This window comes from Lithobates pipiens, unplaced genomic scaffold (genome assembly GCF_037356315.1).
Source record: "Lithobates pipiens isolate NorthernLeopardFrog02 unplaced genomic scaffold, aLitPip1_a1.2 Scaffold_28, whole genome shotgun sequence".
In the NCBI taxonomy this organism is placed as follows: domain Eukaryota; kingdom Metazoa; phylum Chordata; class Amphibia; order Anura; family Ranidae; genus Lithobates; species Lithobates pipiens.
The window spans coordinates 182,186,632-182,203,117 of record NW_027507789.1 but is presented as its reverse complement, the minus strand read 5'-3'; the positions used below and the strand labels follow the sequence as shown (position 1 = coordinate 182,203,117).

Below are 16,486 nucleotides of genomic sequence, written 5' to 3'. Positions count from 1 at the left end.
GAAGGTATAGATATTTTACCATGTCATTTGCAGGCTGATTTTGAATGAAGTCTGGTTCATTATGGTCACCTGGTACACTACAAAGTATTCTGAAAGGATGCAGATCCTGTAGATTCTCAGAAGCATTTAACCTTTAGGGATTATTCCACCAAAATTAAAAAATACCTATTGCAAGGTGTGCCTATATGTTGAATTTAAAGTGTGTGTGTCACTTAACCACTTACGGACCACCAGCCGCAGTTTTACGGCAGCCGTTTGAAGGAGGATATCCTTATGGTAGCAGCTAGCTGCCATAACCCCGGTATCCCCTTCTTCAGCGGGCGGTCCGCTACAGGATAAAAGTAATCTCTGTGGAGGATTTGGCACGAGATCACATTTAAAAATCTGAAGTGGGAAAGGAGGCCAACATCCCCCCCCCCCCCCGATCCAGTGCCCTCCGCCACTTACCGGAGCCGTTGGCAGCGGCGGAGGCGATCTCGTCTTGTCTCCTGCTTGGTATGGAGACGAGTGGGTGGGGGAAGATGCCCACTCATCTCCATACAAATGCTGGGCGGAAGAGACATCAAAAACGTCACTTCCACCCACAGCTCTTACAAAAAAGGTCCAATTTTTTTTTATTTTATTTTTTAAATTACAATTTTTTTTTATTGCATTTTTAGTCTAAATATGAGATCTGAGGACTTTTTGACCCCAGATCTCATATTTAAGAGGGCCCGTCATGCTTTTTTCTATTACGAGGGATGTTTACAATTTTTTTTTTTTTTTTATTAAAAAAAAAAAAAAAAAAAAAAAAAAAAACACACACACACACACACACACACACACACACACACACAAAAACCACCAACAACCAATGCCCCCCGTCCCGCCGAGCTCACGTGCAGAAGCGAACGCATACGTGAGTAGCGCCGCATATAAAAATGGTGTTCAAACCACACGTGAGATATTGCCGTGGTTGGTAGAGCAAGAGCAATAATTTAAGCCCTAGACTTCCTCTAACACAAAACATGCAACCTGTAGAATTTTTTTAATGACGCCTATGGAGATTTAAGGGTAAAAGTTTGTCGCCATTCCACTAGCGGGCGCAATTTTGAAGCGTGACATGTTGGGTATCGATCTACTTGGCGTAACATCAGCTTTCACAAAAATAAAAAAATTCAGCTAATTTTACTGTTGTCTTATTTTTTTATTCAAAAGTGAATTTTCCAAAAAAAGTGCGCTTGCAAGACCGCTGTGCAAATACAGTGTGGAGAAAAAAAAAAAAAACACCACCACACACATCTGTTTTAAACATTTAAACACCAAAATCTAAAAACCGAGGCTGGTCCTTAAGTGGTTAAATAACATTAAAATTGCAATGCGACTTGCAGAGCAATTGTGAAATGCCAATTATTTTCCCAGTGTGGAGTTATGTTTTAAGTCACTTCAATAGTGTGTGGATGATAGCTCTGAGGCTGCCATTGACTTGCAGTCAATTTCTTTGAATGCCACGGGTGCAATTGAGTAGCAAATGTACTGCAGGAAACTTGGGTCAAACGACTTGCCATCTCTTGCGTTTAAATGAAGTGCATCTCAAGTGTCTATTTAAAGTGCAAAGGGAAAAGTTTAATACAACCAACCACCACACATTTACATGAGCCCTTAAAGAGGAAGTAAACCCTGATGGGTTTACTTCCCCTTTCACTCCCTGCAAAGGCAAAGCATAATGGACTACTATGCATCGCATAGTAGTCCATTATGTGTCACTTACCTGACACAGGATCCAGCAAAGTCACCGCTGTCCCCTGTAGTCCGGAGCATCCATCTTCTCGGTGGGGTCTCGCAGCTCCGCCGCTGTCATTCGGCGAAGCCGTGATGACGTCACTCCCGCACGGGAGCAGACATGCGCGGCAGCTCCGTTGTTGGAAATGCCACGCTCAGTGCGCCGCTGTCTATGGCGCATGCGCCGTAGACACCGGTGCCTGTCTTCAGGCCAATCTCTCCTAAACCGTATAGGTTTAGGAGATATTTCTTGGACCTACAGGTAAGCCTTAATCTAGGCTTACCTGTAGGTCAAAGTGTGTTGTAAGGGTTTACAACCACTTTAAGCTGGCAGTCATCAAATGGAAGGTACTGGAGACAAAAAAAAAAAAAAAAAAAAAAAAAGGAAGGTGGAGGGATGGAGGATTCTGGTTCACTTAATCTGACCACCACAACTTCTTCCACCCATTTCCATTGGCATAATAACACTCACTGGCCACTTTATTTAGGTACACCTTGCGAGTACTGAGTTGGACCTCCCTTTTGCCTGCAGAACTGCCTTAATTCCCCATGGCATAGATTCAACAAGGTGTTGGAAAACCTTAGACATAATGGCATTTCTCAGTACAGCACAGCTACACCCACTTTCCCAGGAAACACTGCAGTCAGTTTTCGCTCTAGACCGGACACTTCCACCATGGCCTCAGTTGTTCATAGAGTACCTCCAGCCATGCTGAAATTAGATAAGCAGAACATAGCAATAACACCACATTTTATAACACAAAAAGGCTGGGTCTTTGGTGCTGTCCTGAAAGACTCGTATAAATACCGTTACCAGCAAGTCTAACTAAGGTTTGCCCTTGTCATCTTTCAGGACAGGACCTGGAGATAAGAGTACTTACTGTAGCGTGTGACCATCGTCTGTAGGACTTTTCTGCCGAACGATTGCTCCGATGCTGAAAGCAAGTCCAGCCTGTATTGGCGGGTAAAGGTGGAAAAGCTTGTCCACGTAGCCACTTTACAGATATGACCCGGAGAAGCCCCTGCTCGTTCCGCCCAGGACGTTGCTACTGCCAGTGTTGAATGGGCCACTACCCCTGCGGGAGGATCTACCCCTGAAGATTTGTAGGCTTCATTGATGGCCATTCGCAGCCATCTTCCTATGGTGTTTTTAGAAGCACTGTACCCTTTACGTGGGCTTGAGAACAATATAAACAGTGAATTTGATTTTCTGAATTCTCTTGTGACTTCTAGACTGTGTATACTGCACTCTCACATCCAGGCTATGGAAGGTTCTCTCCTTAGTGCTTGATGGTGTAGGGCAAAAGGTTGGGAGAATTGTTTCCGGTGCCCTATGAAATACGGTTGAAACCTTTTAGTAGAAAACCCAGGTCTAACTAATTATAAAGTTATTTCATAATGGTATAGAACACCAGAAAAACTTCAAAAATATTTCCCGGGTACACCAAGCGAGTGCTGGAGATGTCAGAAGGAGCAGGGAATTTTTTGCATATATTCTGGTCAAACCCAAGAATTGAGAAATACTGGAAGGAGGTACGAGAGATCATTCAAAAATTTAGTGAGGTAGAAATACGCGAGGATCCAGCGTTATTCCTTTTGCATCTGTCAGAGATCCTGAGGAAAACCTACAGTAATTCTATCCTGTGTCACTTGGTGACTACAGCAAAGGCATGTATAACACTTAAATGGAAACAGACACAACCTCCTAATGTGGGCATGTGGCTTAAGAAAGTAGAGGAAGTGAACAGGATGGAAGACCTAGTATGGACAGCCAGGAAAAGAAAAATTAACTTAGAAGTTTGCTACATTTCTTTAGAGGAAGAAAAAAAAAAAAAAAAAAAAACACAGATTGATGCGATTTAGAGGGGGGTGGGGTTGGAGGAGACGAGGAAATATGGGTGGAGAAGGAAACCTCCCCCCCCCCCTTTTTTTTCTTTTCATTTTTGTTGGTTTGTTAGTAGTTAATTTTGGGGAAAGCAAGGAGGGAAATGAACTGTTAAGGGAAGTGGATGAAAAGCTAGAAGGCGATAGTCGTGTCTTGGCCCTCGCTGGGGGATAGCGTCAACCCAGGGTACGGGGGGCTGAATTCAGAGGGAGGCGTTACCTCGTTATCGACCCCATACTCTACCTCCCTCACTTGCCAATTTAGCTGGAATGAGGATAGATTAGATTAATGGACTATCTCTATATAGCAAGTTTCCATCCTTGTTTAAAAGAGAGAAAAATAATGAAAAAAAAAAAAAAAAAAAAAAAAATATCGAAAAAAGAAAAACAAAAACCCAGGTCAGTTTTTTTTTTTTTTTTTTTTTTTTAATGATCTGTTTAGCATCTTCAGAATTAATCTGAATGCCCCTGATGGTTTCCTTGTTACTTTCCTAGTAATACGTGCAAATAGCACCTTCGTCCTTCCTCTTCGGGGGGGTGGGCAGTTATGATCACTTTTTGTTGAATAGGTCTAGGAGAGCCTGGGTTATGTAAAACAGAGTTTGTGGGGGCCCCGAGAGAACACCACTCTGTAACCCTCTGATATTTTGGGAATAAAAATATATTGGTTGTGGTCTTCCACTGTGGGAAAAAAAAAAAAAAAAAAAAATAAAAAAAATTCTTGCAGTATCTCACATATTGTGTGTTTTTTTTTGGGGGGGGGGGGGGGGGGGAAGCCAAACACTTCCCCTGACTGGCCCCTCCCTCTGGGGCCTCCAGGGTTTTTTGTAACCCGTCTCTTTTGTGTCCTGGGCTTGGCGAAAAGCACAAGAATTTTTCTTGCCCCGAGGGAGCACCTTCACCGGGAAGGCCTCTCTTTTCTGCCGTTCTAGCGAGCACGGCTTCAAGATCAGGGCCAAAAACTAAATTCCCCTCAAAGAGCAGACCACATAGGCTTTTGAGGCCATATCCCCTGACCACATTTTAACCCATAGTGCTTTATGAGCCAAGTTTACCAGGATCTTGCTGACATAGATTCAGCAGAGGCATCTGCCGGGTACCCTACTGCTTTCTATAGTGAAGACAGTGTATCCAAAAAGGCCCTTACGGGAAGTTCCTGCTTCAATATGGGCTTTCAACTGTTCATTGATACAAGGCAGGACGGATCCATGCTTTCACGTTTACACAAAATTCTGACCCTACCATCTGAATGGGACAGCTGACAACGAGACTCAGACCAGGCAACATTTTTCCAGTCTTCTGTTGTCCATTTTCAGGGAGCCGCAGTTCCCCCATTCTTAACCACACCAGGTGCCATTCCTGTCGGCTATCTCCTGCTGTAGCCCATCCTTAAGGTTTGATGTGTTGTGCATTCAGAGATGGTATTCTGCATAACTTGGTTGTAATCTCAAACCAGTCTGCCCATTCTCCGCCGACATCAAAAAGGCATTTTCCGCTACACAACAGATATTTTCTCTTTCAGACCAATACTCTGTAAGGCTACTTTCACACCGAGTCGCTTTACAGGCGTCTGTAAAGCGCCTCCCCTATGTCTCCAGTGTGAAAACCCGAGAGCTTTCACGCTGGAGGGGTGCGCTTGCAGAACAGGGAAAAAAAAAAAAAAAAAAGTCATGCAAGCTGCATCTTCTGCGGCGCTATAGGAGCGGTGTATTTACCTCTCCTAAAGAGCCCCTTCCCATTGAAAACAATGGGGCAGCGCCGCAAACCCAACCCTTTTTCGGCCACTAGCAGGGGTAAAAAAAAAAAAAAAAAAAAAAAAAAAAAAAAAAAAAACACAAACACCCCGCTTGCGGCCGAACAGCACCGCTAAAACGATGGTAAAGCGGTGCTAAATATAGCGCCGCTTTACTTCCAACGCCCCAGTTTGAAAGTAGCCTAAAATTTAGAGATGGTTGTGCTAGAAAATACCAGTAGATCAGCAGTTTTTGAAAACATTCAGACCAGCCCGTGTGGGGCCCAACAACCATGCCACATTTAAAGTCACTTAAATCCACTTTCTGCCCCATTCCGATGCTCAGTTTGAACTTCAGCAAGTCATCGTCACAATGCCTAGATACCCAATTGCATTGAGTTGCTGCCATGTGATTGACAAATCATCAATTTGTGTTACCAAGTTATTGAACAGGTATACCCAATAAAGTGGCCAGTGATTGTACATCTACCAACCATTGCCATGTGTTCACAGTGGTCACCCCAAGCACACACACTTTGTTCTAGCAAGACTGGTTTTACTAGACAGGAATTTTTTCCTCGTAATGAGCATTCGGATGGTGGGCAGGCCCTTGGCATCCTCACTTGCAGGACTGTTAGTGCCTTTGGGGCAGAAGTGGCATAGCTGGAGGGGGACCTACGGAATAAGGGGAGTACGACTGCATTTTCTGCCCTTTCAGTGTAGGGAGAGCCACAATGCAAGTTAAATTTTATTCTACCCGGAGTTTACCTTTAAGGGCCGGTTCCCACTGGTGTGAGGTCCGAGATCGGATGAGATTTGCACCTCAGTGCAAATCACATGAAATCCCTGTGCAATGCAATTTCAGCCATAAAGATCATATGGCTTAAGTCGCATCAAACTCACACAGGACCCTTTTTTTTGGTCCGCCGCAGAATCAGATCGCATGGGTGTTCACACCCATGCGATACGATTCCTGAGTTTGCAGATCGCAGTGCGATCTGATTTGAGGGAGGCAAATTTTTACTGATCCCCAGGAAGCTTATGCCATAATGTACTAGCATGCATATACAGTGCCTTGAAAAAGTATTCATACCCCCTTGAAATTTTCCACATGGTCATGTTACAACTGAAAACAAAATGTATTTTATGTGATAGACCAACACAAAAGTGGCACATAATTGTGAAGTGAAAAATTATCAATTCTAAACCCCCCCCCCCCCCGAGTCAATACTTTGTAGACTCAACTTTCACTGTAATTACAGCTGCAAGTCTTTTTTGGGGCTTTGCACATTCTCCTTTGCAAAATAGCTCAAGCTCTGTCAGATTGGATGGAGAGCATCTAAACAGCAATTTTCAAGTCTTGCCACAGATTCTCAATAGGATTTAGGTCTGAACTTTGACTGGGCCATTCTAACACATGAATATACTTTGATCTAAACCATCACCCCGTGTAGGGTCGTTGTCCTGCTGAAAAGGTGAACCTCCACCCCTGCACCTCTTTTGCAGACTAAACAGGTTTTCTTCCAATCAACTGACCGGCTTCCCTGTCCCTACAACATGATGCTGCCACCACCAGGTTTCACGGTGGGGATGGTGTGTTCAGGGTGAGCAGCGTTAGCTTTCCACCACACAGTCTTGCTTTTAGGCCAAAAAAGTTTGTTTGCTGTGTCCCCCACATGCCTTCTTGCAAACAGGACTTCTTATGGCTTTAACAATTACTTTCTTTGTGGAGTGCACGATTAATAGTTGTCCTGTGGACAGATTCTCCCACCTGAGCTGTGGATCTCTGCAGCTCCTCCAGAGTTACCATGGGCCTCTTGGCTGCTTCTCTGATTAATGCTCTCCTTGCCCAGCCTGTTAGTTTAGGTGGACGGTCATGTCTTGGTAGGTTTGCAGTTGTGCCATACTCTTTCCATTTTCAGATGATGGATTGAACAGTGCTCTATGGAGATGTTCAAAGCGTGATAAAAATATATTATATAGGATTTTTTTAAAATTTATATATTAACCCTGCAGAGATCTGCGATTTTTTTTTTTTTTTTTTTTTTTTTTTTATCGGGACTGCGACATTATGGCAGACACATTGGACAATTTTGAAACATTTTTTTGGGAGCATTGGCATCAATACTATTAAAAAAATAAATAAAAAAGCACACCAGCGGTTAAGCTCAACTAACGTTCTCTACCTTCATTTAAAAAAAAAAAAAAAACCCACCACACACACACACACACACACACACACACACCTCTGTTCTTGAAAATTTAGTTAGGGGTATCAGAGTAAAGGGGGCTGAAGACAAAATGCACAGATATTCATACATTTTTTGATATCTCTAATTTTCCACTTTATTCACGTACAAAGATGAACTCAGATTATACCACATTTTACATACATATACACATATATACATACACACACACACACAGCAATGCCGATTGTATAAGACAGCCAAGATCGCCATCACAGATAACGACCCTCTTATTGAGTTTTCTCTGATCAGCCCAGAGGAATGTCACTCTGCAGCAGGAAGGCCATAATTACAGAGCAATGCCAGTCAAAGGAGAGCCTGCTTTTACAAGATACTTTTTTACTGTTTGCTTATCTGGTTTCTCAGGCATGTGGGACATGTACACAGCAGGGAGGTCACAATTTTAAAAGCCTCCCAGCTTTGCCAATAAAGAAACTACATACATACATAATACACACACAAATTTCAAAATTGGTCGCTCTGTTTATAGCGCAAACAATAAAAACCGCAGGAGGTGATCAAATACCACAAAAAAAAAAAAAAAAAATTTATATATATATATATATATATATATATATATATATATATATATATATATATATATATATATATATATAATTTGTGGGGGGGCGGCGGAGACGTGAATTTTGTTTGGGTACAACATCGCACGACCGCGCAATTCCGGTCCTTAAGTGGTTAAATATTTCATAGCCCATCAAGAGTAGAGAATTCATGCTAAAGTTGCAATTGGTTAAAAAAATAAAAAATTATTATATTCTTTTTCGCTCTCATTTAAAAATACTACATTCGAGTAGGACATCCCTTGTCTGCCAATAAACTACGAGATGTATATGTATGAGTGTAGTGTTTTTAAATGAGAGAGAAATAGAATATAATATTTTTTTTTTTTTTTTAAATGCTATAGAGATATAGTGTAGCGTTTTTAAATGATATAGATATAGAGTAGTGTAGTGATAGATATAGTTATACATGTGTGGTGTTATAGATATATAGTGTAGTGATATAGATATACACACACACACACACACACACACACACACAGATTCTGTACTTCCCAAAGATGCTGCAGAAATCTCCCTCCAACAAGTCTGGCTGCAGCCATTTTAACTGTGGGCAGCTGAAGCTGCTGCCTGTTCACTTCCTGGATTTACACAGAGGCACACCTCCAGCTTTCATTGGCCCTTATACGACTCTCCCCTCCCTAGCAAGAGAGCAAGGCACACAAGAAACAGGAAGTGGGCTGTATAAAGTATTTACCGGCAGAAAATAAAATGTTTAGTTAAAAACGTCCACGAGGTTTAGGAGTGTCGATGGGAATTTTGACCATTCTTCCAGAAGCACAACTGAGGTCCAGCACTGATGTCGGACGAAAAGGCCTGGCTCGCAGTCTCCGCTCTAATCCCAAAGGCGTTTGTAGCAGTGGGTATATCGCTGGGTATAGTAGTTCCACCTGTCACCCTGCTCAGCCAGACATTGACTTCCAGTCACTTTACCAGACAATGAACAGTCCATCAACTTGTTTTGTTTGAGGGATTTAACTTGGATGGGGAAAGGGGAATATGGAATGCCCAAACAGATGAAAAAGATAGGTTGTAATCAGTACTTGCAGTACTCCCCCAGCACATCACATATGAGTCAATTCTGCCTTCTCTACTGCAATGCTCAATTCCTGGCACAGCTAGCACATTGTTAGGCCCCACACTGAATAAGCCAACAGTTTAAGATTCACCATTTGCTGGCAGGGGTCTGCAGTCCCCTTTGGTTTAGCAACCAATAGCAATGAAAAGTACTCTGTGCTAGCTTCAACTTGGTGGACTACTGGTTCCAGTCAGGCCTATGTAAGCTCTGCCAACCCTCCTGGCTGCAGCAGCTTTTCTCCAACCTCAGCTCTACATCCACTGCTGGGAGAGACATGCCAGATCTTCTGACTATGCCCATCAATCACAGACCCCGGATGGATTCCCTCCCGATGACTTGCCCAGCAATAGTCCCCTCTGTCCTCTCCTGCTCAGGACACCCCTCGTTTGGGCCGTATGGAGGGGTCCCTTCCCAGCTTGCCGAGCTTCGGCCCAAGGACAACACATTATCACTCCTTTCTTCCACCTGACAACTCCTCCTCCAGCAGATTGACCCTGGCAAATAGAGGCCTGCCCCCTGCCAATCCTAGTTGGGGGATTGGTCAGGGCTCCCAGATAAACGTCATGCCACTCCAATCCCCTTTCTCCCCCCCCCCCCCCCTTTGCAGAACCTTCTGGAAACCAGAGGGAGGTGCTAGAGAGATGAAGCCACATGTCAGTCACCTGATGCTACTCTCAAACCACTCCCAGCCCCCAGATCAAAAAAAACAAACAGGCCTAGCTTTTAGCTGGGCCTACCTAAATTTACCTGCACTGGCTGTAAAAAAAAAAAAAAAAAAAAAAAAAAAAAAAAAAACCCGACACCATAATCCCCCCTCCACCAAATGATTTGGACCAGTGCAAAAAGCCACGTCCATAAAGACCAGTATGAGCAAGTTTGGGGTGGAGGAACTTGACTGGCCTGTACAAAGTCCTCAACCCCATAAAGCACCTTTGGGATAAATTAGAGCAGAGACTGAGCCAGGTCGTCTAACATCAGTGCCTGACCTCACAAATGCACTTCTAGAAGACTGGTCAAACATTCCCATAGACACACTCCTAAACTTTGTAAACAGCCTTCCCAGATGAGTTGAAGCTGTTATAGCTGCAAACGGTGGACCAACTCAATATTGGACGCTACGGACCAAGATTACACGCACATTAAATTTAATGGCATCCCAAAGGCATGTGTCCCAATACTTTTGGTAATATAGTTGTAGTGCTGGCATCCTTGCCTACTAAATCATATTAGCATTTATAATGAAAGTCTATGGACGTTTCTACAGCTTAGTGTTTGGCGCCATCTAGCTGCCAAACACTGATAGTGGACTTAAATGATTTTTGCTTTATCAAAAGCATTGACCTTGGTACAGGAAGTGACTGTTATTTACACTAGAGAGTTGACCTTTTTACCTAGGATGCCGGGTGACCTACCCATGGACCCTCTCTCTCTCTCTCGTAGAACATAAAAAGGAGCCCAAGCGGCCACCTTAGCTCTCTTGGGAATTGCATGGCCTGCCTGTGAGGAGGAAGCGGACTATTGCCCTTGTGGCACGCAACCCTGCTTGGTTGTGTGAGTGACCTGAAGTGCCAGAGACACAGTGATCGGATTGGGAAGATCCAGAAACACTCGCTGGAGCATAGGAAGACCAGGTCCACCTACCAGAATGGAGTGACGGAGCCGGCTGACATAGAAGCAAGCTGCAAACACAGGACCAAAGTTGCCATACCGAGCTTCTGATCCAGTTGGTGAGCAGGTTGTGGCCCACAGTTTACTAAACTTTGCACCGAGTCAGACTTATATACAGGCCTTACTGGAATCCATAGTCCCACAGAGGAGGAGTATAGCAACTGACACTAGGCAGGCACAAGGCCTACTTACTATTGCATCTCAAGTCTTGTATTACAATTATGGAAGCAACACCAAGATCATCCTCAAACGCAACTTTAATCCTTAGATTACAAAATGCATCATCATTGCTAGTGAAGACCAAAAAGACTGAGTACGTTAAGTGAGATCTCACACATAGCTATAAAAGTAGGGGGAGCTCCCTTGCAATTATATTGTTTATAATTGTTATATCAAAAGGTCATTATGCTGTCATTCTATGTTGGGATGACAGCACAATTGTAACCACCTGTTTGCCAATACTTTTAGTAAAATATACTTTGGTTAAGTACCCCGTTGTGTGGAATATTGTTTTCTCCCACCAGGTGGAGCCAGTGGATCCTGAAGTGTCAATATGGTATATTGTGTTATATTATATTGCACCACAGCTGCATCAAGGGGACCGAGTCAAGTTAGTGAGGTTTATTGGCAGAATGCAGGCCCAAATCAAAACAGCAGCTCCTTCAGGGGTTAGTGCTACATAGTGTACACATTCAGATATAACCACATAGAAGACAGTTACACAGGTTCAGAAAAACCTATACATCATGAAACTATGAGACTTGTACACAGTTTAGTATGTGAGCGTCCCCATGGTTCCGATCAGAACCGCAAGGACACCCTTACACCACAGGACTCCAGCTCCTTATAGGAACGTCCTGTGTCAGAAACGGTCCTTGTGCCCTCTTCCATCTCTGCAAATCAGGCTAATCTGGTCCTTGTCTGCCTTCAGTCTTTGGTGGACCTTTTTGCATTCCATGATCTCTTGATTCACCATCGACTGTAGTCTTATGAGATATCTTACTATTCCGAAAAGGGCAACGTGAACAGCATCCTCCCCCTCCCCAGGAAGCCCGGCTTCAGGGTGAAACGTGTTAGGAACCACGCCAATATCACTGTGCTCACAAGGACTATAGTATACGAGTCGAGTGTATTACAATTATGTCCTCATAAAAGAATACTTTTTAAAACTAAAAATGTTTAAATAGATACAAATTTTTAAAAATGTAATTTTTTGGAATCTTTTCTTGAAATGCAAATTTATATTTGGGATACACACACACACACACATCCTAAAGTATAGACCCAATGTATGTAGGATCATCACCAACATAGGATTAGACATGCGTCCCCCTGGAGACAAAGGACAGACAGGTTTGCATCCAAATGAAGGACTGTCCATTCAAAATAAAGGACGGTTACAACAATATAAAATGCTGAACTGAGCCGTCCCATTTACATGCCAGCCCCAGGACTCCATGGCCTGCTAGCTGGATATTGCCTAAACATCTTACAATCCTTGGGGTTTGCAAACAGACTGTTCATTTAGGAAAAAGAATAAGAATTTTTGCTTACACGATTGGATGATGGAAGTCAGCAGAGTATTCACTAAGCTTTAGGTTGGCCATACATTATACAAAATTTTCTTATTCAATTTCCTTTAACTATGTAGTGCAAGGGCCTGCCGGATTGCATACAAATTACGAGTGTTTAGGTTTGACCTCTATGGTTTTGGTAAATCTAAAAGAAAATTGTATAATGTATGGCCAGCCTTAATGCCCTGTACACAAGGTTGGACTTTCCAATGGAAAATGTGCGATCGGATCTTGTTGTCGGAAAATACGATCGTGTGTGGGCTCCAGACTTTCCGACACACAAAGTTTGAGAGCAGGATCTAAAATTTTCCCACAACAAAATCCGATCGGTTAAACAATTCCAACACACACAAAATGCCACGCATGCACAGAATAAATTAAGAGACAAAAGCTATTGGCTACTGCCCTCTTTATAGTCCCGTCGTACGGGTTTTACGTCACCTCATTCTGAACGTCCAGATTGTCCGACAACTTTGTGCGACTGTGTGTATGCAAGACGAGTTTGGGCCAAAATCAGTCAGAGAAAAAAAAAAAAAAGACGGATTTGGTCATTGGAATGTCAGACTGTGTGTACAGGGCTAAAATTTCCTTGCAAACTGTTCAGTCTATTTAATCACCCCTCTGCATCTATAAGGCCGCTTTCCCTTTCTGTTGTGTTATCAGTCATGCAGACTTCAGGACAGTCTGGGGACTGGCAGGACTCCATATGACCCATGGATTTTGCCCAGGAGAATTGTGTTGTGTAGCTGCCAGCTTGTTTTATCAGAACACGGTCTTCAATGAAGAGCAAATGATTAAGCTTAAATGGACATTAAAAAACGGGGGGAGGGGGGAGTTTTGTGAATTTCTGCAGCCTGAAGCTGTTGGTGGAGTGTCAGTCCTCATTCACACCTCCCTCCTGCGTTTTTATTTTATTTTTTTTTATTTTTTTATATAGTTTAAAATGAACAAAAACAAATGTTCTCGGAATATAGTATTTGTTTCTCATTCATATTCCGCGCCTACATATAATAAATCAGTTTACATGCCTTTTAAGTTATTCCATGCAGGCATCAGGCATTCCGATGCACAGATTTCGTTTTTTCCCCAAGCAACAAATTGCACTTGATGCATATGAACACAAGTACATGCAGTGGGCCTTATAACAATTCAAAAATGATGACAGATTAGGATTAGATTTTATATTACCACAGGGATGATGTAGTCCCTGTTTAGGGACTTTCTTACAATGAATTTTGGGAGGTTGGCAACCTCTTTGAGAACTTGAGTGTGATGGAGCCATGTTTTCACGTGAAATCATTTATATACATTCTAAATGTTTTTTCTGATTTTTACCTACTATGGTTTGTCTGGAAATCTCTCTCCCCCCCCCCCCCCCCCCCATAGTCCATAAAAGGATGCTGGTATTAGGAAGTAGTCTGCTAAATCGCTGTCACATGGCTCCAACAAAACATTGCCACCCCCACCCACCATCCCTCCCTCCACAGATCAGGTAGTCTTTACTGCGATCAATGCACCATGACAAAGATCATTTAAAAACCCATATACAAATGCATGCCCAGCGAAGCGTTCTCTTTCCACTGAGCTGGGATGCCAGCTATCTAAATTCATGGACAGTTTAAAAATAAATAAAAATCTTTTACATCTGACCATGAATGTCCATTATGGACATGCAAACTGCATATTCATAACCACTGTCCCTGAATTTACTAATAATTGAGAACCCAGACACTGAGCACTACTTCTGATCCATCAACCAGACACTTGCCACCATGCCAAGGGATACTAGGAATAGAAATATTACTGGCAAATACACCTCAACTACAGCAATCCCCATAACATTGGAGGTATTATGGGAGAGAAACGAAAATACCCCCCCCCCCACAATAATAATAAGAGTGAAAAGTGCGAGTACCCCAGTCTACCAGACACCTCTGCACTGTCCTGACCGGAGGAGAATAGCGGGCAGAGAGCGTGGTCTTTGCTCTCATTTTTATAAAGCACATATTTACACATTCTGGGAAGGGGCCGGGTTTGAAAGTTTGTCCTTGTAAAAAAATGTACCGGATTGGAACACCGATTGTACTACTGTAAGAATGACATCTCATGCCACCGAGTCCGCTCAGCTTGTAGTGGAAATGGTACAATGTGATTCTGTAAATTTCATAGTGTCATACAAATGCATAAAGTAATTTAAAGAAGAAGAAAAAAAAAAAAAAAAAAATAGCTAGAATATAGATTTCATAAATAACATTCCAAGACCATAAGACCCCTTTCACACTGGGGCATTTTTCAGGCGCTTTAGCGTTAAAAAAAGCGCCTGTAAAGCGCTTGAAAGAAGCCTCATTTGCAGTCCCAATGTGAAAGCCCAAGTGCTTTAAGAACCCTTTCACAATGTCAGCGCCCGAAAAACGCTCGTAAAGCGCCGCTTAAACTAGCAGCGCTTTACCAGCGTTTTTCAAGCGTTATTGGGGCGCTTTTAACCCCTGCTAGTGGCCAAATAAAGGGTTAAAAGCGCCCACAAAACGCTGCTGCCAATAGCGTTTTTCAGGCGCTTCCCATTTATTTCAATGGGAAGGGGCGCTTTAGGAGTGTTGTATTCACCGCTCCAAAAAGCGCTGCAAAGAAGCTGCTTGCAGGACTTTTTTTTTACGCCCTGCCAGCGCAGCACCTTGGTGTGAAAGCACTCAGGCTTTTACATTGGGATTGCAGTTGCAGCTTCTTTCAGGCGCTTTTTTTAACGCTGAAGCGCCTGAAAAACGCCCCAGTATGAAAGGGATCTTGGTGTGAAAGCACTCGGGCTTTTACATTGGGATTGCAGTTGCGGCTTCTTTCAGGTGTTTTTTTTAAACGCTAACGCGCATGAAAAACGCCCCAGTGTGAAAGGGGCCTTAGAGTCGTAGGAAGTGTCATGGTTGTTTCAATAAAGAGCGGTAATGTAAATACACTTTTATCACATAGTAATTAAAGTAAAAAAAAAAAAAAAAAAAAAAATTTATAATAAATATATATATATATATATATATATATATATATATATATATATATATATATATATATACATACATACACACACACACACACACACACACACACACACACACACACACACACACATATATATACACACACACACCTCTCAATATCAAGCATACACTGACAAGATCTACTTGCCTTTTCTGTGTATGTGTATCTGCATGGGCATAATGTATAATTGTTCGTTTTACTTAAAAACCATAAAACATTGAAAAAATAATAAAATAAAAACCCCCAATCAATGTTTAGTATCTTTCATAGCAGTATTGTGAGCATGGATAGGACACTACAGTGGTGAGAGGTCTCTGGAAAGGAGGTTATAGTTGTAGCATGCAACAGATATCACACTAGACATCAGTATAACAGATAGTGCACAGAATAGTTGTGCTGATCCCTCTTCCATTAGTACATACCCATGTGGTGAAGCCCTCCACAGCCATTCTCTGAGCCCCTGGACTGTCCCCCAGGTGTGTTCTTGATGTGGATCCGGAGGGTAGAAGTATAACTCATCCTATGTCTCAGTCCTGCTCATTCAGAAGAGTGTGAGAGATCAGATCTCTGTGGACTATCACAGCACACCCAGTCTGCCTGCTGCTCTCAGAGGACTAGTTATAAGGAGTGCAGCTCTCACCAGTCACCACCAATACATGTAAACACAACACAGGAGACCTGCTGGAGCTAATCACTGGCTTTCATTCCCTGGGGGCACCAACACTACACATCATTGCCATATAGGCTGATAGCAGGAGGAGCTACTAGCACCAGATTTAAATGCACTTCTTTGTGTCTTGACTAGAATAAAAAAAAAAAAAAAAAAAAAAAAAAAAAAGGGGAAGGAGGATAGGAGAGAGACACTAAATCTTATCAAAAAGCAAGTAAAAAATAATTTTCAAATTGAGAAACTTCAGTACAACCAGCTTAGC

The 16,486-nt window shown here is 42.6% G+C and overlaps 1 protein-coding gene across 3 annotated transcripts in view; it reads right to left on the bottom strand.

Moving 5' to 3' along the window:
- LOC143935893 (myosin light chain kinase, smooth muscle-like) overlaps positions 1-16,212 on the bottom strand; it is a 100,172-nt gene extending 83,960 nt beyond the window's left edge. For all 3 annotated transcript variants that reach the window (XM_077460065.1, XM_077460068.1, XM_077460066.1), the window contains exon 1: positions 15,977-16,212. In XM_077460065.1, coding sequence (XP_077316191.1) covers positions 15,977-16,073 — 97 coding nt within the window. In that variant the 5' untranslated portion in view covers positions 16,074-16,212. The remainder of the gene's footprint in view (positions 1-15,976) is intronic.
- Between the last annotated feature and the right edge of the window lie 274 nt (positions 16,213-16,486).